We start from the raw sequence: 24,359 nt of genomic DNA on the forward strand, positions 1-24,359 counted from the left end.
GGCGTCTGTTAATTAAATGCCACAAATGTAGATGTTAAATTAGTGAGCCGTAGGTACTGGACTAGTAATCAGAAGGTCACTGGTTCAAGCCCCACCACTGCCAGGTTGCTGCTGTTGGGCCCTTGAGCAAGGCCCTTAACCCTCAATTGCTCAGACTGTATTCTGTAACTGTAATGTAACTCGCTTTGGTTAAAGGCGTCTGCTAAATGACAGGGTGTAATGGGTAGGCTCCGGACCCACCGTGACCAGGATGAGCATTACTTAATCCGGTACCGTTATACAGCAGCGCACGAGCAGACTCGACCACTGTGCACGCGGTTAACCGCTGATCGCTGCGTGCGCGCGCGTGTGCGCGTGCCACAGGCTCACACACGTCGATTCTCCTCAGAGACGCGATGACCGACTCAGCGGCCGCACTCAGCACCGGAGAGCCGGGATTAAACGGTACGTTTCATGCATTTCCACGCGTTAAATCACACTGTCAGCCGTGTGGATGGAAAGTGTAGAGTTTATTCTGTCGTGTTCGCTCGTTTTTTGGACTTTTTAACGTTTGTGAGGTGCGAAAAACTGATTTTCCGACTTCAAAACAAACACTTCAGATCAGCTACAGCTGACGGAGGAGGGGGGTTTAAATAGCGCTATTGACAACCGTAGTAGCCAATGACAGTGCGCAGATTCGTGGAGAGGCGGGACTGTTTGGATGATTGAGAGGCTCTGGACCAATCACAAACACGAACGCTATTGTTAACCGTTAACACGTTCTGTTCATCATTGTCAACAAGACTGAAAACATGGAGATTGGTGACGTTAACTGTGTGTTTATTATCTGTTTATTATAATTTACTTGCAAAACATCTATTGTTAATGTGTTTTCTGGCTTTAATAATTACATTGTGAAACAAATACACAATTTATGTTGAGTTTATTACATTAACGTTGATGTATTTGTGTAAAGTGGAATACTGTGGTTAGCCAGATAATATTAACTGAACTGCAGTATTTAGGTAAACGGTAAGCCTAAATACTGAACACTTAATGCGTTTCTAATGTGTTTTTTGGAAAATACTTTTAAATGGGTGAAATAGTGTAAATCTTGCTAGTGTATATGCCTTATTTCTTTTTTTTTAGGACAGTTAAATGTTGCTTTTATTCACCTCAACCTGTTTCAGGTGTTTTTGAATTGTGATGGAGTTTAACTTTTCAATAACTTTACAAATTACTACAAGCTATTGAATTTAAGGAACCAAAGCTTTGTTAGTTTAGTTATTAAACAGAAAAAGTGGTGCTTTAAAGCTTCACTTGTGTTTTTTTGCACCACTTGGATCCAATGCAAATCCTAGTATTCATATTTTCTCAAAGGTAGCTGCCAATTTCTTGAGCATACACACATTTTTATTTATTTATTTTGCAAAATGTTCCTCTTCTGGATCCCAGCAGTTTATTTATTTATTAATTAATTAGGATTTTAATGTCATGTTTTACACACTTGGGTTACAGTCATGACAGGAACGGTAGTTACTCATGACACAAGACTCATCAGTTCACAAGATTATATCAAACACAGTCATGAACAATTTAGTGTCTCCAATTCACCTCACTTGGACGTCTTTGGACTGTGGGAGGAAACCGGAGCTCCCGGAGGAAACCCACGCAGACACAGGGAGAACATGCAAATTCCACACAGAAAGGACCCAGACCCGCATTGTGCCACCCCAGTTCTTAAATAACTTTACAAATGATTACAAGCTATTACAGTCAAATAACCAAAGCTTTTGTAGTTTATTTATTGGTGTTTTAAAGCTCTGGTGTATTTTTGCACCACTTGGATCCAATGCAAATCCTAGTGTTCGTATTTTCTCGAAGGTAGCTGCCAATTTCTTGAGCATACACACATTTTTATTTATTTATTATTATTGTTTTTGAAAAAATAATCTGCACAATTCAGTTTTTACTCTGGATCCCAGCGGTATTGGACTAGCACAATTTGCTGCTGCGCCAGCCGCCACCCAACCTCCCTGAATTTGCTTATAATTAGTGGAATTCATTCTCCCATGTCGTGTTTACCTGTTTCATTGGCTGGCACACCTACTTTAATGCTTAACAATTAGCACTGCTTTTATTTATATATATATATACTGTATATATTGTAGAGGATTGTGTTCGCCACACTCAAGGACATGAGTTCAGGTTTAACTGACATGTTATCTGGTGATTTCTTTCAACTGGGTGGCACTGTCGCCTCACAGCAAGAAGGTCCTGGGTTCGATCCCCCAGGTGGAGCGGTCCGGGTCCTTTCTGTGTGGAGTTTGCATGTTCTCCCCGTGTCTGCGTGGGTTTCCTCCCAAAGTTCAAAGACGTGCAAGTGAGGTAAAGTGGAGATAGAAAATTGTCCATGACTGTGTTTGATATTAAACTTGAACTGATGAACCTTATGTGTAATGAGTAACTACCGTTCCTGTCATGAATGTAACCAAAGTGTAAAACATGATGTTAAAATCCTAATAAATAAGTTGGGGTTTTTTTAATGTAAGGATGTTATAACACTAGACTGGAGAGTATTAGCTACACAACTCACTCTGAGGTGATATCAAACCCTTTATGTCATGTTTCTCTGGCTGATGATGATGATGATGATGATGATGTTTAGTGTTATATAAGTACTGTACGACCTGTACCTGTGACATTTTGTGTATCATGTTGTAATATATCAGAATAGCTGCATTATATCATCCTATTGCTCAGTCCTTCCAAATATGATGACAGGCTGTGTTCAGTAAGATGTAAAGTCATCTGCTGTCCTGACTGTCAACAGGTTGTGAGTTCGGTGCCACTCGACACTTTGCTGTTGGCTGAGCTCAAAGCTGGCGTGAAAAATAAAGACACAGATTAACAGAGTCCTGGATCATTCTGTGTCTTGTACGTGCTGATATTTAATTGTTCAAAAAGAGGAATGGTTTACTTAATCTGTTGTGTGGTGTTTGTTTGGACAGACACAGTTTGTTTCTTTTTTTAGCCAGCATGTCATTTTGTGTGAAAGTGGGTTACTGTGTTATCCAAAGGGATTTGGATATTAATTATTTAGGTCCAGCTGTTTGGGGATAATCACATTTGTCACCTGGTTTGGATAAAACAGCGTTTGTTTTGGTACTACAATCACCAATCAGCCATAACATTAAAACCACCTTGTTTCTACACTCACTGTCTATTTTATCAGCTCCACTTACCATATAGAAGCACTTTGTAGTTCTACAATTACTGACTGTAGTCCATCTGTTTCTCTGCATGCTTTGTTATCCCCTTTCATGCTGTTCTTCAATGGTCAGGACCCCCACAGGACCACCACAGAGCAGGTATTATTTAGGTGGTGGATCATTCTCAGCACTGCAGTGACACTGACATGGTGGTGGTGTGTTAGTGTGTGTTGTGCTGGTATGAGTGGATCAGACACAGCAGCGCTGCTGGAGTTTTTAAACACCTCACTGTCACTGCTGGACTGAGAATAGTCTAGAAGTCTAAAAGTCTAGAAGATGACCGACTCAAACAGCAGCAATAGATGAGCGATCGTTTCTGACTTTACATCTACAAGGTGGACCAACCAGGTAGGAGTGTCTAATAGAGTGGACAGTGAGTGGACACGGTATTTAAAAACTCCAGCAGCGGTGCTGTGTCTGATCCACTCATACCAGCACAACACACACTAACACACCACCACCATGTCAGTGTCACTGCAGTGCTGAGAATGATCCACCACCTAAATAATACCTGCTCTGTGGTGGTCCTGTAAAGTATGTAAGAGAAACAGATGGACTACAGTCAGTAATTGTAGAACTACATAGTGCTTCTATATGGTAAGTGGAGCTGATAAAATGGACAGTGAGGTGGTTTTAATGTTATGGCTGATCGGTGTATATTACTCAGACAGAAGTGAACATTTGCTCTCTGGTTTGTCTGTCTACAAACCGCTAAAATTCAGCTTGTAACTTTTCTGCACGCTCCACACGTCCGAAACGTTCACCCACTACTAGAAATAGACTGGCGAATACGTAAGTCATTGTAAGCTCCGGGGCTTACACTGCTGGCGTTGACATCTCCAACTTCCAGCTCTGCCAACACAGAAATGCTGAGTGGTGGTTTACTCTCAGGCCAGCCGAGGATCTGTGTACATGCCTTACGTGTGCAGTGATCCAGTGTTTAGTCCCTCTTATCTAACTGCACGTTCAAGTTTCCACTCCATTCCAGTCTGGCATTGTTTTTATTTTTCCAGACAGGCTTGTCTGGATTAGCTCTCTTCTTATAGCTGAGCTGTGGTACCTGGAAAACACACAGTAAACATCCATATCATTTGACTTCGGAGGAGCATTAGCATTCAGCAGGCAGTGTTATTGTAGTGGTATACGGTGTGATGTGAGTCAATACATATGTGTGGAACGGTTTCATAAAATATGTTCCATCTGATCTGATATCCCACCTGTGGTTTTTGGCTTAAATTAGTCTGAATAGTTATAATAATAATTGTAATATATTTATTCATATAGCACCCTCCATACAGCAGCAGATACAACAATTTAAATAAAATAATAACAATGAAAAATAATCTTGTTGCTCGGTGGGTAACACTTTCGCCTCACAGCAAGAAGGTCCTGGGTTCGAGCCCCAGGTGGGGCGGTTCTGTGTGGAGTTTCTTCCCACAGTCCAAAAACGTGCAGTCAGGTTAATTGGAGACACTGAATTGCTCTGTAGGTGAATTGCTCCATATGTGTGTGTCCTGCGATGGACTGGCGCCCCGTCCAGGGTGTTACTGTGCGCCTTGCGCCCATTGAAAAGCTGGGATAGGCTCCAGCAGAGCGACCCTAATTGGATAAGCGGTTAAGAAAGTGGGCGAGTGAGTGAATCTAGTGAAAAGAAGCGCTTGTTTTTGGCGGGGCAGTGGTAGCTCAGTGGTTAAGATACTGGACTAGTAATCAGAAGGTTGCCAGTTCAAGCCCCACCACTGCCAAGTTGCCACTGTTGGGCCCCTGAGCAAGGCCCTAACCCTCAGGTGCTCCAAATCATGTTCAGTCATAACTGTAAGTCGCTTTGGATAAAAGCGTCCGCTAAATGCCGAAAATTTAAATGTTTTTGTTTTCTGTATTTGTGTTATTATGGGGGATGTAACTTCATCCCAAAAATACCTTCGTGAGACCCTATATTCCCACGGAGTTGTGATGAGATTAGTGTAAAATTAAAGAATTTAATTTGGCTAGAAGGCAGAGAGTCCCAAAATGTAACCAAATATCAGTAAATGCAAAAAAATATTACTAGAAATTAATCAATGTCAATATACCAAATGTTAGGGCTGCAACTGATTGCTAAAAATCAATTCTTAAAATCAACGAATTTCAGTATTGGTTAGTCGGTTAGTATTGATTAGTATTGGTTAGTCCATAGTGACACAGCTAAATACAAACAACTGATGAACCGTCTTCAGTTCGTCAGTCGAGTTCCACTTCGCTCCTCTTTCGGCCGAGGAAACGGTCACATTAAAGTATGAGAACATTGCCCACTTTCCATCTAACAAGCTTCTGTGAGGAGTCGAATGTGAAATGCTGATCTCGCGCGGCACAGAATGCTCGAGCGCTCGAGGAGAAAGCACGTGGGACGCATGGAGGGAGGTGCAGCAGTGCAGTAAGTCTGTAATACCACGACAAATATTGAATAATCTAATTTAATTGTTTATGTTATGGCTATTAAAATTAATACAGATTTTAAACTGTAAACGTTTCTGCTGGATTTTGATTTGAATTCAGTCTCTTTCAGTTAAACGATGCAGCAGCAAATGAAGTAAGAAAATGAATCCTGTAGCATGTAGAGTAACAGGATATTTTGTTCATACTGTCATGTCATAATTATTTACAGTTATTCTGTGCTGTCAATCAAGTGTACCAGGCTTAAATATGATGCAAATCCCTTGACGTTATCTCCGTCAGTGGCATACTGCTAGCTAATTTACATGCCACCGTACGTAAACACACAAAAGCTTACGAAAGATCGGTGCTCTAAAACAAGGACCCACGTTCTGTCCATTATTTTCACTGCAACCCAGCCAGCACAAATAATACATCAGACGAAACTAAAACTAAATATACTTCATTAATAAAAACGGTGGCGATCTGGTCCCACTGTGGTTTATGAGGTGTATCTTAAAGCCTCCACAAGGGGCCATTTGTTTTGTTATGGTTCCTCTGTACTGGTCTACTCGCCCCGATTGAGGCGATGCAGGTCAGCTTTGTACGCAGGGAGACACACCCTGATCCACGCATTATCCCTCGACTAGTGCGCTAGCGTGTTTTACCACTGCGCCACCTGAGCGGCTCATGACTATTAAAAAAAACCTGCACTAAACCAAAGAAGTGAGCACATGATGGAAGTGCATCACAATCAAATAGAGCTGGTGTGAAAGTTATTGTCTGTGCTCTGTACAGCTCTGGGAAGCGTTAGCATGTAGGTTAACAAATGGAAAAAATATCCACAAGGTACATCGTATGGCCTAAAGTATGAGGACACCCCCTCTAGAAGCCTTTATTTATTATAAAAACATATACATCTGTACAGTACAGTAAAATTCTTTCTCTGTATATCCCAGCTTTTACAGCTCCCCTGTAGCAGACAGGGTTAGGGGCCGTTCTTAAGGGCCCAACAGTCCTATCAGTCTCCCGATTGATAGGCCAGCTCTACCCACTAGGCTACCTGATTAAATTTTTCTCTGCAACATGTATCGCTAACAGCGGCACGGTGGCTAAGTGGGTAGCACTGTCGCCTCACAGCAAGAGTCCGGAGTTTGCATGTTCTCCCCGTGCCTGCGTGGGTTTCCTCCCACAGTCCAGACCCAAGCAGTCAGGTTAATTGGAGACACTGAATTGTCCTATAGCTGTATGTGTGTGTGTGTGTGTGTGTGTTTGTCTGCCCTGCGAGGGAGTGGCGCCTCGCCCAGGGTGTTACTGTGTGCCTTGCGCCCATTGAAAAGCTGGGATAGGCTCCAGCAAGCCAGGCTTTCTCCTCCAACATCAGCGCCTGACATTACTGATTCTGTTGAGTGCATGGGCACAGATTCCCACAGAAACCCACAAAAGTCATGTAGAAAGGCTTTCCACAAAAGTGGATGTTATTAAAGCTATGAAGGAATGACAGAATCATGGTCAGGTGTCCCAATACTTTTGTCTATATAGTGTAAGGTATAAATTAGGTAAAACCCGTGTCAAGTAGATGCTATTGTGTATGTAGATCATTCATTCATCTATTCATTGCCTGTTTTACCACCAATTTATCCTGTTCAGGGTTGCAGTGGGTCAGAATCACTGAGTGGATGTCAGGAAACACACACACACACACACACACACACACACACTTATACCTAGGGGGGCTTTACTATCTCCAACTAACCTGACTGTCTTTGGACTGTGGGAGGAAACCGGAGCTCCCGGAGGAAACGCACACAGACACGGGGAGAACATGCAAACCCCACACAGAAAGGACCCGGACCGCTCCACCCGGGAATCGAACCCAGGACCTTCTTCTCTTGGTTAGCGAGAGTGATTTTGCAGGTCAGAAGCCTCGGTTGATGTGACCATGTCGACAGCTCTGGTATTTTAACAGCATTAGTATCACGTCGTTCTCACTTGACGTGTGTTTTTATCATTTAGGCATGATCTGAATGTTCAGCCTCCACTGTGGCATGGCCACCGGGTGTGTGTGTGTGTGTGTGTGTGTGTACGTGCCTGCGTGTGTGTGCGCACGCTGATATGTTTCCTGCTGGCTCATCAAAATACCCAACTCCCTTTCGAGCCAAGTCAAAGGGCTCCAGTCACATGACCCTCGTGTTTACTTAGTCGGAGGAAATCGTGTTCTGCTGCTGAAGCTTTTCTTTTTTCGTGTCCCTGGGAAAGAGGCAGTTTCCTAATCACCAGAAACACCAGATTTGTGCTCCGATTGTCTCTTGCGTAGTCGGTCGTGTCTGTAAACACGGTAGCTGGTGTCTGTGAGGATGAGAGGCCACCATGCCAAATTACGAAAGATATAAAGACCTGGTTCTTATGCTTTTGTTGTCTGTGTGTGTGTTTTTTACTAAATAAGCCTCGGTTTGTATATCACTGGGGTTATACAGGGAGAAAGTAGGTGTTTGTATTCTTTATTTATTCTGCTGTGAATAGAGCTTTGACCACACAAGGCTTATGATACATTCCACTGTGACTAAATGTTTCTCTGTATTTAACTGTGTCAGCTGGACGATTGTTGCCTAAACTGGCTGGTTTAAGTGGTTTATGAGGTTCCAGTGTAAACAGAACTCATTGTACACACATTTGCCGCTTTGTTAATGTATATGGATTCATCCAGGCTCTCTGGTGATGTAGTGGTCTGTTACGCCATCTCAGCTGTGTTATCGGCTCTGTGCTATTCCTCCCACAGTATTCTTTATATTCACTGTTTATCCTTATATATACCTATGTATATAAAACAATGTATATTATTGCTCTTATTGTATATACTCAAACCTATAATCATATAACCAATATATTGTTTATATTTGTATTTGTATTAGTTCTTCTGTCTCAAACAAAGGCTCTTTAATGCTAGAGCTTAATTTTTTTCCCTAAACCATCATTTGAAAGCCAGTTACATCACTGTGTTTGCGATAAGAGACCAGTTTCTGTCTCAGTTCCAAAGAATGAAAGCAGTTGCATAAACTGTTCATGATTTATGAGCGAAAAGGAGGTTCAGTGAAAATAGTTCAGGCTTTTTTACCCAATGAAGCCTCGCTGATGTAAAACTTATTCTTTTTTTGGATGGGATTTTAATAGGAAGCTTGTCAGCTAATGGTCAAGATCTGCCCCTAGTTGATACCTTGGGATCAGAAGCTGAAGGGCAGTGCCAGCTTAGCCGTTAAGGTAATAAAGAGAACTGGTAGCTTACTGGGAGTGGTTAAGGTACTGGACCATCAATCGACTGGACTGGAATGGACTGCCAGTTGGAAGGTTGCTGGTTCAAGCCATACTTCCAGGCTGCCACAGTTGGGTTCCTGAGTAAAGCCCTCAGTTGCTTGCGTTATGTCGGTCATAATTGTATAACTATACCTTGCACAAAGATATAACTATGTACACTCAAACCTGTTAATAGCAATTATTATTAAAATAGCCTTATTTATTAAAGAAAACATATTAAATAAATTAATTTATGGAGTACATGCCGCTACTCTATAACATGAACTATAGAGTAGATCAGTGTTTCCTAGTAAGCTAAGGTTAAGGTACTGGACTAGTGATCAGGAGTTCTGGCCCCTGAGCAAGGCACCTAGCCCTCAATCTCTTGCATCATGTCGGGTCACAGCTGTAGGTCGCTTCGGATAAAAGCATCTACTAAATGCCATAAATTTGAATCTGTGAGCGTGTAGTATCTTCTCCTTGTTCTCAGTTCTTACACCATCACGTTCTCCCTCCTCAGGCTCATGGGTGGAGCTCGAGATGAACAGAAACGTAGGAGGGTCGTTGCAGGCCTCAGGCACCTCGCAGGCCCCTCCCGGTCTGGCCCAAGTAGTGGAGGAGGACGACGGGATGGTGGGAGGGCTGGAGCACGTGCCCTCGTCCTCGTCCATCCATAACGGAGACATGGAGAAGATCCTGCTTGATGCTCAGCATGAGTCCAGCCGCAGCAACTCGTCCTGCGACAGGTAGTGACCGCCAGATCGAGTCCAGAGCGTGGTACACGGCTTTTACAAAAAAGGCTTGAATCGAACACTTGTAGATTTGTGATTCGTCATAAATGAGGAGTCGTGAATAATGATTTTATAAATAACTGGCACAGATCACTCACTTTTATAACCACATATCCAATTAGGGTCGTGGCGCTGGAGCCTATCCCAGCTTTTCAATGGGCTCAAGGCACACAGTAGCACCCTGGACGGGGCGACAGTCCATCGCAGGGCAATCACACACACACACACACACACACACACCCATTAACCTATAGGAAAATTCAGTGTCTCCAGTTAACCTGACTGCATGTTTTTGGACTGTGGAAGGAAACCGGAGCTCCCGGAGGAAACCCACGCAGACACGTGGAGAACATGCAAACTCCGCACAGAAAGGACCCAGACCACCCCGCCTGGGGATCGAACCCAGGACCTTCTTGCCGTGAGGCGACAGTGCCGCCCTGGCACAGATCAATAACCCTCAAATTCAGACTGAAACAATCTTTAAACTGTGAGGAAATAATGCACAAACGAAATATTCTTTCATTTACTTTTATTTTCATCAAAGGCTTTATCCTGGTCAGGGTTGCGGGTGACCCGGTTTCATGAGGAAACACTGGGCGCATGGCAGAAGCACCCTGTACAGGGCGCCAATCCAGCCCAGAGCATCATGTCTGTGTAGATAGACCGCTGTGCCATAAAGTCCCGGAAACAAGACATAGGGCAGTGGAGTTTTTCCTGGCTGATCCGAGCCTGCTGCGACCCTGAAAAAAATATTAATCTTTGTGGTCTTGCAGTGTTAATAATATGTCATCATTTTTACTCATATAAAACTGAATGAAGCCTAATTCTTTGCTAAATGACCTACAACAGGATGTAGAACAGTATTTTATAGTTTCTGGTTGGAAACTTTAAACATTCATGATGGTTCGTTTCTCTTCTGCAGTCCTCCACGCCCCCGCAGTCCTCAGGATGAAGGTCAGATCAGCTTCGACGTGGACAGAGGAGAGAACCAGGTGCTTAAAAACGTTAAATCACTGTTTAATCAGTCTTCTGTGATATATAATCTAAATAAATGTAGGCCAGTTGAAGCCTAGTGGTTAAGGAACTGGACTAGCAATTGAAATGTCGCTTGTTCAGGCCTCACCACTGCCAGGCGCTCCACCCTCGAATGCTTAGACAATATACTGTCACACTACTGTCAGTTGCTTTGGATAAAAAGCATCTGCTAAATGGCAAAAAATTGAATGTACTCATTAATACTTATATATTTGATATTATATTTTTTACACTTAATATTTATTTCAATATATATATATATTGAGAGAGAGAGAGAGAGAGAGAGAGACCAGATGCACAATTTGCATTGCGTACCATATATTTTATATATGTATGTTGTACATTCGCTTCACTTTACTTACTTTATTTGTATGTGTATTAGTTTCTCTTCTTTTGCTTCTTTAACTATTGGAGGTCAATAATTTCCTAAACCATATTTTGAAAGCCAGTTACATCACTGGGTTTGCAGTAAGAGACCGCTTGTTTAACTACAGAAGGCCAAAAATTTTCCTTGGGATAAATGAAGTATCTATCTGGCCGCTCAGGTGGCGCAGCGGTAAAATACGCTAGCACACCAGAGCTGGGTTTTCGAATACATCGTATCCAATCTCAGCTCTGCCATCCGGCTGGGCTGGGCGGCTGCATGTACAACGATTGGCTGTTGTTCATAGGGTTAGGGACAATTACGACCCCTACTGACTGACTGATGGCGCCTGCACAGGGCTGAGGAATAATGCTGATCAGGGTGCGGATCTCCGTGCACAGTGCTGATCGGTATATATGAACTCGACTCGTGCAGGTGAACAATGTGGTCTGTACTGAGCACGTGTCGGAGGGGGCGTGTGTCAGTTGAGAAGCGTCCTCGGTCAGCGGTGGAGGGTTGAATCAGTGGAGGATGCAATCAGGGTAATTGGACACGACTAGATTGGGGAGAAAATTGAGGGGGGAAAGATTGAAAAAATAGAGAATTAAAAAAAAATGAAGTATCTTTCTATCAATCTGTCTGTCTGTCATCTATCTATCTGTCTATCTATTTACTGTATCTATCTAACTGTAAATAATGAATGGATGAATTGGATTCCTTTCAGATGCTACCATTAGGGGGCGCTACAGCGAATCATTCATCTGCATGTATGATTTGGTACAGTTTTTGTAACCCTTCTATTTATCTGGGCTTGGGAATGGCACTAAGGGGGCACTGATATGTGTCCCCAGCAATGGCTAGGTTCATGTAACGGCATGTGCCTTTTGTATTTGTGAACCCAGCCCGGGATTCGAACCCCAGATCAACGTGGCTCTTACTATTCCTCTGGATCTTGAAGTGGTTACTTTCAGGCTCTGGTTACGTTCATCAAATTGGCCAACAGCAATAAAACAGTTACCATCTGGAATTATTTCTGTAGTTGTAATGATTCTTCTGTGTGTGTGTGTGTGTGTGTGTGTGTGTTTAGGAGGTGATGGATAAGATGAAGGACGACGAGATTCTAATAAAGGACTCAGACTGGGTGGCTGATTGGTCTAGCAGACCTGAGAACGTCCCGCCAAAGTATGTAGTACTACATTCACACACTTCATTCATTCATTCATTCATTGTCTGTTTTACCACTGCTTTATCCCTGTCAGGGTCACTGTGGGTCCGATTTATTGGGCGAAAGGCAGAAAACACCCCAGACAGGTCGCCAGTCCATCACAGGGCACACACACACACACACACACAGTTTCTATTAGCTCTAATAACTGACCACAGTTGTGGCCTAGTTGTTGATGTCTTGGACTGGTAACCAGAAGGTTGCTGGTTCAAACTCCACCACTGCCAGGTTACTCTTAACCCTCAGTTGGATAAAAGCGTCTGCTAAATGCCGTAACTGTAAATGTCTTTGGACTTGTGGGAGGATACACACAGAGTAAATCCACACGGACACAGGGAGAACATGCAAACTCCACACAGAAAGGACCCTGGCTGCCTGGCTGGGGAATCAAACCCAGGCCCTTCATACTACCCACCCCGCCACCATGCTGGTTCATGCCTCATTTTACAAATGATTATTTAGAGACCAAAATTAATGACCACTATCGGAGTGTATATCTGTTGATATTTATCTATCCGTCCATGATAAACGGATCGTGTGTCTTTGGCAGGGAATTCCAGTTCCGTCACCCAAGGAGAACCGTCACCCTCAGCATGAGGAAAACTGGAGCCATGAAGAAGGGAGGGATCTTCTCCGCTGAGTTTCTCCGAGTGTTCCTACCCTCGCTGCTGCTCTCACACTTACTAGTCCTGGGGCTCGGGTAAGTACGTGTACACTCACTTTTTGTAACGTGAGCTAATATTGTTTATAAGAGTTGTGTCAGTATTTCTAGAGATGCTGTAAAACGCTGCTCTTTGTGTGAATCAGCTTTGGGCAGGCAGACAGAATGGGTTGGCTACTGCTCGTGTCAGAGGGGCGTTTGTTAGGTACAGCCCTCTTCAGTCAGGGTACAGGTTTGTACCAAGATACTGAATAATTAGATACGATTAGGTTGGGAGAAAAGGGGGGAAATAAATAAATAGAATTTTAAAAAATAAGAAAAAACATTTTATACGTTTGTGTTATTGAAATCATAAGGGTGCTCCTGTGGCACAGCAGTACCAGGGTTGGAATCTCTGTTGTGCTATCGGCCAACAGTGCGTCTACACAGACATGAGTTGCTAAATGATACATAAGCAGCCGAGAGTAAACAGTTATTTAAATCATAGCGGTGGAACCATTTCTCATTAAAATCACAAACAGCATCAGTTTTGTGTCACTACGGAGTCTGACTTCATTTCTATATTTACAGTATAATGCTACAGTATGAAGTGGGTAGCACTGTCGTCTCACAGCAAGAAGTTCCTGGGTTCGATTCCCAGGGTAAACATGAGGCAGGATTACTCTATAAAGGGCACCAGTCCACCACAGGACTTTGGCCATCCCCTTTCAGACATAGCCGGTCATGCGTTTGTAGACGTCTTGCCAGCAGATAGCACTGCTGAACCCAGAACCCAGATCTCAGGGCAGGTGGGCTAGCCTAAATGAAATGAATGAAATCAAATGTATTCATGTGTATAGCACTTTTTTTTACAATAGACATTGTCAACAATAGACAAAGCAACGTTACAGAATCCAGGACCGACAGACCAAAAACCCCTGTTGAGCAAACCGAGGGTGACGGTGGCAAGGAAAAAACTTGCTTAAAAGGGATTTAGCATGAAGGATGTTGGAATGGAACAGTGATCAGGGTTTTTTATCCTTCTATCAGCTAACAATTAACTGTCAACTAATGATGATCAGTTATCAGATAACAGAATTACATACATTTGCATCTCCATTAAATGGTGTAATTTCAACTCATATCTTTCTGATGTAGATTAAAATAAATAAGTTTACATTTCCACCTTAATTTTTTCGCCTGTGCTTGCTTAAAAAACGTTTTTACATAATGTCATAAAATTACATTTGAGGCGTCAATAAAAAATAAAAAGTGTTAACTTTACCTCTCAAACTTTGTTCACACCAGTCTGCATGCTGTCGTAGTTTCCTCATTTGACCAGCAGGGGGCAGCTAGTGTAACATCTCGAGAGCACACGTGCACAGCTAATGTTTATGTTTATGTTTTTCTCTTTTTCTTCATCTCTAACCTGTTTTTCTTTTCCTTTTTACAGAGTATATATCGGGAAAAGGCTGACGACCCCCCCTGCCAGCTCCTTCTGAGCACCAAATGTGTTGCAGTGCCTCAGGCGTGGCTCATGTGCGTTGTGCGAAAGTGTTGAACGTTGCCGTTTGTACGAGGAAAGGCCCAATCCTGCTCATGCTCACCCCGTAATCGTTTTCTTTTCTTTTTCCTTTTCCTTTAAAATGTCTTGATTCATTTCAGTTCATTTCTTTAATACCCGTCTCCTGCTCGGCACCTCAAACAAGTGTTATTCTGCAGTTGGGGTTTTCTTTCGCTCAGCTTTTCCCTCTTTTAATATATTTGTCCTAAATTTAATTCTAGTAGGTTTGTTTATGGTAATGCCAAGCATTCGGGGTGTGCATGCCTGAGGGAGTTAAAGCAAACCAGTGAGAGACTCCTGGTCCTGGAAAGTCGAAGCTGTGACCCAATGTTATTTTAAAATCGTGGGCTGTAAACAAAGAAAAGACCCTGAAATGTGACCCGAAAGGAGTCAAACTACGAGTGCACAGTAAAGCACCTTCCGTGTTATAGACGTTTCTTTAAAGCTGATTAGAATTTCATTTATTCTGTGATTTGCAGATTGAAGAATTAAAATTGTTCAGCGACAAAAGGTTCTGTTCCCAGACGACACAGTGACCTTTATATTTATACTAAATGATTGAACATATTTAAAAGATCGTTCGACAAGCCGCTCAGGTGGGGCAGCGGTAAAATACGCTAGCACACCAGAGCTGGGTTTTCGAATACATCGTATCGACTGGTGCAGTTACGACCCCTGCTGGCTGATTGATGGCGCCTGCACAGGGCTGAGGAATAATGCTGATCAGGGTGTGGCTCTCTGTGCACAGTGCTGATCAGTATACACCGATTAGGCATAACATTATGACCCCCTCCTTGTTTCTACGCTCACTGTTCATTTTATCAGCTCTACTTACCATATAGAAGCACTTTGTAGTTCTACAATTACTGACTGTTTTTCAATGGTCAGGACCACCACAGAGCAGGTATTATTTAGGTGGTGGATCATTCTCAGCACTGTGACAGTGACATGGTGGTGGTGTGTTAGTGTGTGTTGTGCTGGTATGAGTGGATCAGACACAGCAGCGCTGCTGGAGTTTTTAAATACTGAGTCAACTCCTTGTCCACTCTATTAGACACTCCTACCTAGTCGGTCCACCTTGTAGATGTAAAGTCAGAGACGATCGCTCATCTATTGCTGCTGTTTGAGTCGGTCATCTTCTAGACCTTCATCAGTGGTCACAGGACGCTGCCCACGGGGCGCTGTTGGCTGGATATATTTTTGGTTGGTGGACTATTCTCAGTCCAGCAGTGACAGTGAGGTGTTTAAAAACTCCAGCAGCGCTGCTGTGTCTGATCCACTCATACCAGCACAACACACACTAACACACCAGCACCATGTCAGTGTCACTGCAGTGCTGAGAATGATCCACCACCCAAATAATACCTGCTCTGTGGGGTCCTGACCATTGAAGAACAGTCAGTAATTGTAGAACTACAAAGTGCTTCTATATGGTAAGTGGAGCTGATAACATGGACAGTGAGACAGTGTAGAAACAAGTCGACTCGTGCAGGTGAAAATGCAGTCTGTACTGAGCACGTGTCGGAGGGGGCGTGTGTCAGTTGAGAGGCGTCCTCAGTCAGCGGTGGAGGGTCGAATCAGTATAGAGGAGCAATCAGGGTAATTGGACACGACTAGAGTAGGGGAGAAAATTGGGAGAAAATTGGGGGAAATAAAAAAAACAAAAACTTTTTATGTTACCCTAACAAGAGATTTGTAATTTTTAAAACATGAAAAACGTGCAGTTGTATCATACACACTAAAGACTACAGGTCTAAAAACTATATATGTGCAAAATTTTTATGTTATTACAAAACTGATTGATCTGTAATGAAATTTGTGATTAAAGCTTGAATTTAATTCTGCTGCTTTGAAAAAGACAAAAGTCTGTGTATGGGCTCGTCTTATTCAAAAACTCACACACTCTTCTGTGACTTTTTCTACAGCAAAACAGCCTCCAGCTTCAAGATTTCGGATCACGTCTGTGCCCAGTTATTAATTGGATTTAATTTAGCCGACACTGTTATCCAAATCCTACAGTCCGTTGAAAGTTAAATCCCATGCGGCACGTTGGCAAAGTGGGTAGCACTCTTGCCTCACAGCAAGAAGGTCCTGGGTTCGATCCCCAGGTGGGGCGGTCCTGGTCCTTTCTGTGTGGAGTTTGCATGTTCTCCTTGTGTCTGCGTGGGTTTCCTCCGGGAGCTCTGGTTTCCTCCCACAGTCCAGAGACGTGCGAGTGAGGTGCACTGGAGATACTAAATTGTCCATGGATATAATCTTGTGAACTGATGAATCTTGTGTAATGAGTAACAACCGTTTCTGTCATGAATCTAATCAAAGTGTAAAACACGACGTTAAAATCCTAATAAACAAACAAACATTATCCGAAGCAACTTACAATACTATGACAGTACACAGTCTAGGAACTTGGGGGTTAAGGGTCTTGCTTAAGGGCCCAACAGTGGCAACCTAGCAGTGGTGGGAACACTTGAACCTGCAACCTTTTGATTACTAGTTCTGTACCTTAAACTTTAGGCTATAACTGCCCCTTATTTTATTCTGATTATTAGTCCAGTACCCAGTACACTTGAGCTTTCCGTCAAGGGAATAAGGTCAGGGACGGATGTTGAACAAGACGACCTGGATTACAAATGCCGTTCCAGTTCAAGTTGGTTTTACTGGGTTGAGGCCAGGGCTCAGCAAACTGGTCTATTAAAAAAATTTTATTAGTTCACAGAGGCAAAGTAAAGCTAATACAGGAAGGGACCTTTCCCAAACTCTTAGCACAAACTCAAAAGCATATATTTCATATCATTGACTTATACTTTGGTAAGCAGTGGGTGTGGTTGGAACGTTTATCCATCTTCTTTTAATGTTCACTCTTAATAATAATCGTTAAAGAAGCAAGCTGAGTGTACTGTTCTTCAGAATTAAACAATATTCGGGTGGTGCAGCTCTCTATTCAGCTAGCACACCACTGCTGGGATTCAAGTTCGAGTCTCAGCTGTGCCACAGACCTGGTCAGGGGTCAAGCAGTCAGAGTTAGCCAAATATGTGGGTGAAAGGAAGGACGGCGGGTTCTCCCGGACTTGCTGCAACTGACCAGGATAAAGTAGTTTATATTTCCTTATCACGCTCTACCATCCTTTTGCAGTTTAGTCAAATTCAGCAACAGCAATTTTTAATTCAGATCAGAAACACATTTTTATGTATTGGTTGTTTTTAAGCATCTGCATCTTCCGAACTACTGCCAAATGCATTTCTCCTGATCTTTGTTCAGCTATACCTATTTATTATCCTCTCGCTTCAGTGTTCCTGATGTGTGTTATATTTTGTCTCGAGCACATTTCAGTCAGTAAGCTTCATACATGTTGGTTTTATTTAATTTTCTCTTATAATTTCATTTCTTTCTTGGAGTTGTAATACCTGAGATCGTGCAGTGTGACGACTGGGTTTGCGTTCATAAAGACTCATGAATGATTTTACTTGATTTGTTTGTGTTCGGTTTAAATTCTGACTGAGGAGTGTGAAGGTTAAAAGCTCCACACCACAAAGTAAAATGTATTTTAAAGTAAAATGTATTTTAAAGTAAAATGTATTTTAAATCAGTGACGAGCGTATAGACGTTAAAATTTGAGGAACAGCCTTTGTTTGAACATAATTTTACATTGAAGTGTTTTTTAATCCTTTTCTCCTAATTTGACAAAAGTTCTAGTAGAATTACTTCCATGATGTGATGTTACAATAGAAGAAATATTTTTAAATGACTAGAGACACAATTCAGTAATATTAATTGTATTAAATCTATGATGTTTTAACTTAGCCTTAAATGCAGTCATTTTTGTAAGAGTTGTATTTAGAAATCTAGATTTTAGCTATTTTTTATATTAGAAACTTTCAGCTACTAAAACCATTAACATAAATTATAACTTCATTTAGCTTTAAGCAGCTTCTTGTTGGATGGGTCGCACTGTCACCTCACAGCTAGAAGATCCTGGTTTTTATTCCGGGTACTTTCTGTGTGGAGTTTGCATGTTCTCCCCAGGTCTGGGTGGGTTTCCTCCGGGAGCTCCGGTTTCCTCCTACAGTACAAAGACCGGTGAGTGAGGTAAACTGGAGGTACAAAATTGGCTGTGACGGTTTTGAAGTTGAACTTGAACTGATATGACGGGTAGTTACAGGTTACCCATGATTTGTCATGAATGGAACCAAAGTGTAAAATGTCACCTTAACATCAACTAAAGTGAATAATTAGGAGGGGTGTCCACTTTCCTTTGGCCAGATATTTTATCAATCACACCATCTATCCCAAAAGTAGTTAAAGACTCTACCATCATCAACATCCAAATGTGTACCAGTATGCCTAATTTTTTCCTCCTGGCTACTGCCACGTTCATCTACATGTGTGCTGATCTACACTGCTCTCTAGTGGCTGAAGGAGGAATCAGGGTGTGTCTCTCTCTCCCTGAAGACATGAGAAGTGCAGTGAGAGACGAAGGCAGGATGAGAAGGTTAACTTGTGCAGGTTTCATAACACTGAACACAACACGCAAGTAAAATGTAAGTGCAAACAGTGATTTACTAACATTTGTGACATTTATCTACAGACAAACGACTGTTGGTTTATCAATACTGAAATCTTCCAACAGGGATGTGTTAAAAAAAAAAAAAAACAGGAATGGTGTCTGGTGGCAGCGGGCAGCCTGGGTACCTCACAGCTTCCTGTCACCATTTCTGAGCATTTGGTTCCTTTCATATTCACATACATTTCCTACCTACCAGAATGTGGCAAGATGTTCAAGTGAATAGGTTAATGTTTTGGGTATTCTGAGTTGGTATAACCGGGCCGGTTGCTTCTTACCACTTACCACTTCTCGCACCTACAAGAACTGAAAATGAACCCATTGTAGTATCCAATGTAGTGCTATTGGCCAGCCGGGCGCTTACATTAGGACCTCTTGGGCTGTGTCTGGGGGATGGTGGCTGAACGAGGTGTGTTGGGGCAGTTGTAGCTTAGTGGTTAAGGTACTGGACTAGTAATCAAAAGGTCACTGGTTCAAGCCCCACCACTGCCATGTTGCCACTGTTGGGCCCTTGAGCAAGGCCCTTACACCTCAATTGCTTAGATAATATACTGTCACTGTACTGTAAGTCGCTTTGGATAAAAGTGTCTGCTAAATGCCATAAATGTAAATGTACACGATCAGCCATAACATTAAAACCACCTCCTTGTTTCTACATTCACTGTCCATTTTATCAGCTCCACTTACCATATAGGAGCACTTTGTAGTTCTACAATTACTGACTGTAGTCCATCTGTTTCTCTACACATTTTAGCCTGCTTTCACCCTGTTCTTCAATGGTCAGGACCCCCACAGGACCACTACAGAGCAGGTATTATTTAGTTGGTGGATCATTCTCAGCACTGCAGTGACACTGACATGGTGCTGGTGTGTAAGTGTGTGTTGTGCTGGTATGAGTGGATCAGACACAGCAGCACTGCTGGAGTTCCTAAACACCTCATTGTCACTGCTGGACTGAGAATAGTCCACCAACCAAAAACATCCAGCCAACAGCGCCCCGTGGGCAGCGTCCTGTGACCACTGATGAAGGTCTAGAAGATGACCGACTCAAACAACAGCAATAGATGAGCGATCGTCTCTGACTTTACATCTACAAGGTGGACCAACTAGGTAGGAGTGTCTAATAGAGTGGACAGTGAGTGGACACTTTAAAAACTCCAGCAGCGCTGCTGTGTCTGATCCACTCATACCAGCACAACACACACTAACACACCACCACCATGTTAGTGTCACTGCAGTGCTGAGAATGATCCACCACCTAAATAATACCTGCTCTGTGGTGGTCCTGACTATTGAAGAACAGGGTGAAAGCAGGCTAAAATGTGTAGAAAAACAGATGGAATACAGTCAGTAACTGTTGTTCTTCAAAGTGCTTCTATATGTTAAGTGGAGCTGTATATCAGTGCAGACACCAACACCCACTAAGCTTCATATCCCATGATATCATTATCAGCAGCAGCTGAGAGAGAGAGAGAGAGAGAGAGAGAGAGAGAGAGAGAGAGATGAGATCATGACTTGTTCTCTCACTATAGGCTGAAGCAGATGTTCTCATACTCTGATACGATGTGAGCCAAAAATATTTCTCACCAGATTCTATTACATTAAACCTTCAGTTACGTTCCAGTCTAATTTGATTTCTGATTCTCTGAGTATGGCATCAAGGCTTGATCTCATCGTTTGGACCTTTTAAATGCATTTTTTAATCTTGATTAAGATTACACAATCACTAAAACAATGAACAATGAATGCTCCCTTCTGTTTCTTCTCTAGCCCTTTATTTCTATTTTTAAAATCTGCCTCGTTGCAGACCACCCACATGAAGAGCTCCGTGGTAATTCAGAGGCTACACAGCATTTTTACCAGCTACAGATGAGTCCATCCCACATTAATAACACACACACACACACACACACACACACACTGTATAGTGAGAGAACACATTCACTATATGGCCAAAAGTATTTGCACACTTGACCTTGAGCTTACTGGACACCCCATTTCAAAAACAAATGGTATTAAAATAAAGTGATCTCTGTGTGATCTGTTCAGCTATAACAACAGCCGTTCTTCTGAGAAGGCTTCCAAAAGACTTTAAAGAATGTCTGTGGGAATTTGTGCCCATTCAGTCAACAGAGCATTTGTAATGTATGAATGGGCACAGGCGACTTGCAGCATTGTGACAGTATTGTCTAAGCAAATGAGGGCTACGGGCCGTACTGAAGGTTGTGGCAACCTGGTAGTGGTGGGACTTAACCAGTACGCTACAACTGCCCTATACACAATAGTGCACCAGTGTGATGCATGGCTCATTTTCAGTCAGTGTCTTTGTGTAGTTTGGCATGTTCTTACCCTGTCAATATGGTATCAGGTCTCCTCTTAAATCTAAAGGGGGATTGCTGCACTAAGGTAAGTGAATGACTGTGTGTGTGTGTGTGTGTGTGTGTGTGTGTGTGTGTGTGTGTGTGTGTTACACCTGGCAGTATTCCTACCTTGCACCTATGCTTCTAAGGTGTCTCTGGAACGGGTGTGTGTGTTATGCCTTGCAGTATTTCAGTACCTATGTTTCTAGGGTGGCACCGGATCCACCGCAAACCTGATCAAAATAAGTCGGTCACTAAAGATAAACGAATGAAGGCCTTCCCTAAACTGTTGCTGCAAAGCTGGGTGCATATGATTTCCTTTATATAAATGATGTCTTACACCTGTTTTACAAGTTAGAATGGGTGTCTGAATACACAATAGTGCACCAGTGTCAGGTTCTGCATGGGGACCTAGACATAAATCTCACCTTGAGTCCGTGTCTGTGAGAAGTTTGGCATGTTCTCACCTTGTCTGTGTGGGTTTCTTCTGGGTTTACCGGTTTCTTTTAAAGTCTAAAGGTGGATTGCTGTGCTGAGGTGAGTGAATAAATGGGTGTGTGTGATACGCCTTGCACCTCGTGTTTCAGGGTGGCACCGGATCCACCGCAAACCTGATCAAAATGAATCGGTCACTAAGGATAAACAAATGAAGGCCTCTGTGTTTCTTTAAACCAAGCTTTCCTTCATGACTTTATAGAACTGGAAAGGGCCTTCCCTAAACTGTTGCTGCAAAGCTGGGTGCATATGATTTCCTTTATATAATTGATGTCTTACACCTGTTTTACGAGTTGGTTTTCTGAATACACAATAGTGTACCAGTGTCAGGTTCTGCATGGGGACCTAGACGTAAATCTCACCTTCAGTCAGTGTCTATAAGAAGTTTGGCATGTTCTCACCATGTCCATGTGGGTTTTTTTCTGGGTATCAGGTCTCCTCCAAAATCTAAAGGTGGATTGTTGCGCTAAGGTGAGTGAATGAATGAATGTGTGTGTGTGTGTGTGTGTGTGTGTGTTTGTTACGCCTTGCAGTATTTCTGCCTTGCACCTCGTGTTTCAGGGTGGCACCGGATCCACCGCAAACCTGATCAAAATGAATCGGTCACTAACGATAAACGATTAAAGGCATATGAATAATGATCTTCAGTAAGGTTGTGGTTCCAGTGATGTGTGTGTGTGTGTGTGTGTGTGCGTAATGGCTCGCTCGGTGCTGAAGGGACAGCGCCCTGGGCGGGGCAGTACGCACACGCCACCGCGGACGCGCAGACATCGCCCACTCCTTACACCAGACATCAAGTAAAATTAAAACTTTACCTGGTTTTTCTCAGTCTGGGATTTTAACCGAGCCCAGTCCTGTATGTAAATATCAGCTTTGATAGGTGTGTTATACTGGGAGACGGACTGGTGCATCTGTGCGCGCTGCACGAACCGGTGATTCACGAGAAGACAATAGAAGCTACCGAGTAAATCGATCAGGAGAAAGAGCATCTCTGGTGTGTAATGCACTCTTAACCCGGTTAAAGTGCATCACTTCCGGACGAGAAGCTTGTGCGCTGCATGCAAGAGAAGATCTGGAGCAGCTCCGAAGCGCCGCCTGCACCGAATCTGCTGCACGGTAATATTGCAAACCCACCAACACCCAACCCAAGCGATTCTGAATCCGACTTCACATGTATTCGCACTAAACGTTAGATTTCTGAGTGAATGTCATGCCTGCACCACGCCTAAACACGACTTCTAACTAATTACTGCTTGCTTTAGTGTGCATGCGCGAAGAACACTGATTTAGTAGCTTACCGACAATTAAATGTATTAAGAATTTAAGAATAATTGAATGCTTTGATTAACGTGAGGGATGAATGAGTGCATGTGTGTGAATGATTCTATATTAATCATTGTGTGACTTGCTTTTTAAATGCTACTTGTTATCAAGGCTTTTCTAGGGTGGGTAAAAATTGTACAATCATTTCTACTGTACCTGAATCTCTGAAGGCTCAGTGGAATCTCAAAACGTCTCTGTAATGTGATTTATTAGGATTTTAATTTTTACACTCATGACAGGACACGTAGTTACAGGTTACACATGATTCACATGATTCATCAGTTCAAGTTCAACATCAAAACCGTCAAAGCCAATTTTGTATCTCCAGTTTACCTAACTGTGGGCTTTGGACTGTGGGGGGAAACCGGAGCACCGGAGGAAATCCACGCAGACATGGGGAGAACATGCAAACTCCACTCAGAAAGGACCCGGACCGTTCCACCTGGGGATCGAACCTGGGACCTTCTCGCTGTGAGGCGACAGTGCTACCCACTGAGCCACCGTGCCACCCTGGATGGAAAATTTTTTTTTATAAAAAATGGAACACTTACATTGCACCTTGGTACCGATTCTGGAACCGTCCTGAAGCTTTTCCCTTAGCTTCTGCTGGAATGGTGGGTGTCATATTTTTATCTAGGTTTATATCTACTAAGGGCGGCACGGTGGCTTAGTGGGTAGCACTGTCGCCTCACAGCAAGAAGGTCCGGGGCGGTCCGGGTCCTTTCTGTGCAGAGTTTGCATGTTCTCCCCGTGTCTGCGTGAGTTTCCTCCGGGAGCTTTGGTTTCCTCCCACAGTCCAAAAACATGCAGTCAAGTTTATTGGAGTCACTGAATTGCCCTATAGGTGAATGGGTGTGTGTGTGTGTGTCTGCCCTGCAATGGACTGGCGCCCCAACCAGGGTGTTACTGTGTGCCTTGTGCCCATTGAAAAGTATACAGTATCTATTAATTTAAAGATTTTGCGTATAATTAACTTGTTGTATCCCTGTGGATGAAAGCTCTCTTATCAAAACAGAAATGTTGCATCATGGGTAACCAACTAGAAG

The 24,359-nt window shown here is 42.9% G+C and overlaps 2 protein-coding genes and 1 long non-coding RNA gene across 4 annotated transcripts in view; 2 read left to right on the top strand and 1 right to left on the bottom strand.

Moving 5' to 3' along the window:
• The first annotated feature begins 344 nt into the window (after positions 1-344).
• bnip3lb (BCL2 interacting protein 3 like b) lies at positions 345-15,429 on the top strand. The gene is made up of 6 exons (XM_063014308.1): positions 345-444; positions 9,475-9,700; positions 10,668-10,737; positions 12,232-12,326; positions 12,920-13,069; positions 14,463-15,429. Exons 1-6 carry the CDS (start codon positions 396-398, stop codon positions 14,509-14,511), a joined length of 639 nt encoding a protein of 212 aa, XP_062870378.1. The 5' UTR covers positions 345-395; the 3' UTR covers positions 14,512-15,429.
• On the bottom strand, positions 10,258-23,908 carry LOC134332592 (uncharacterized). Of its 2 annotated transcripts, none has more exons than XR_010015269.1 (2): positions 23,865-23,908; positions 10,258-10,485 (listed from the first exon to the last, which is right to left on the bottom strand). It is a non-coding gene; the product is annotated as an uncharacterized LOC134332592 (long non-coding RNA). The 2 variants fall into 2 exon arrangements; XR_010015268.1 differs by lacking the exon at positions 23,865-23,908 and adding an exon at positions 22,806-22,886.
• Positions 23,020-24,359, top strand: part of dpysl2b (dihydropyrimidinase like 2b) — a 39,138-nt gene continuing 37,798 nt past the window's right edge. Inside the window, exon 1 of the mRNA XM_063014306.1 lies at positions 23,020-23,106. The gene's annotated coding sequence lies outside the window, so the exon portion shown is untranslated. The remainder of the gene's footprint in view (positions 23,107-24,359) is intronic.

This window comes from Trichomycterus rosablanca, chromosome 18 (genome assembly GCF_030014385.1).
Source record: "Trichomycterus rosablanca isolate fTriRos1 chromosome 18, fTriRos1.hap1, whole genome shotgun sequence".
NCBI lineage: Eukaryota > Metazoa > Chordata > Actinopteri > Siluriformes > Trichomycteridae > Trichomycterus > Trichomycterus rosablanca.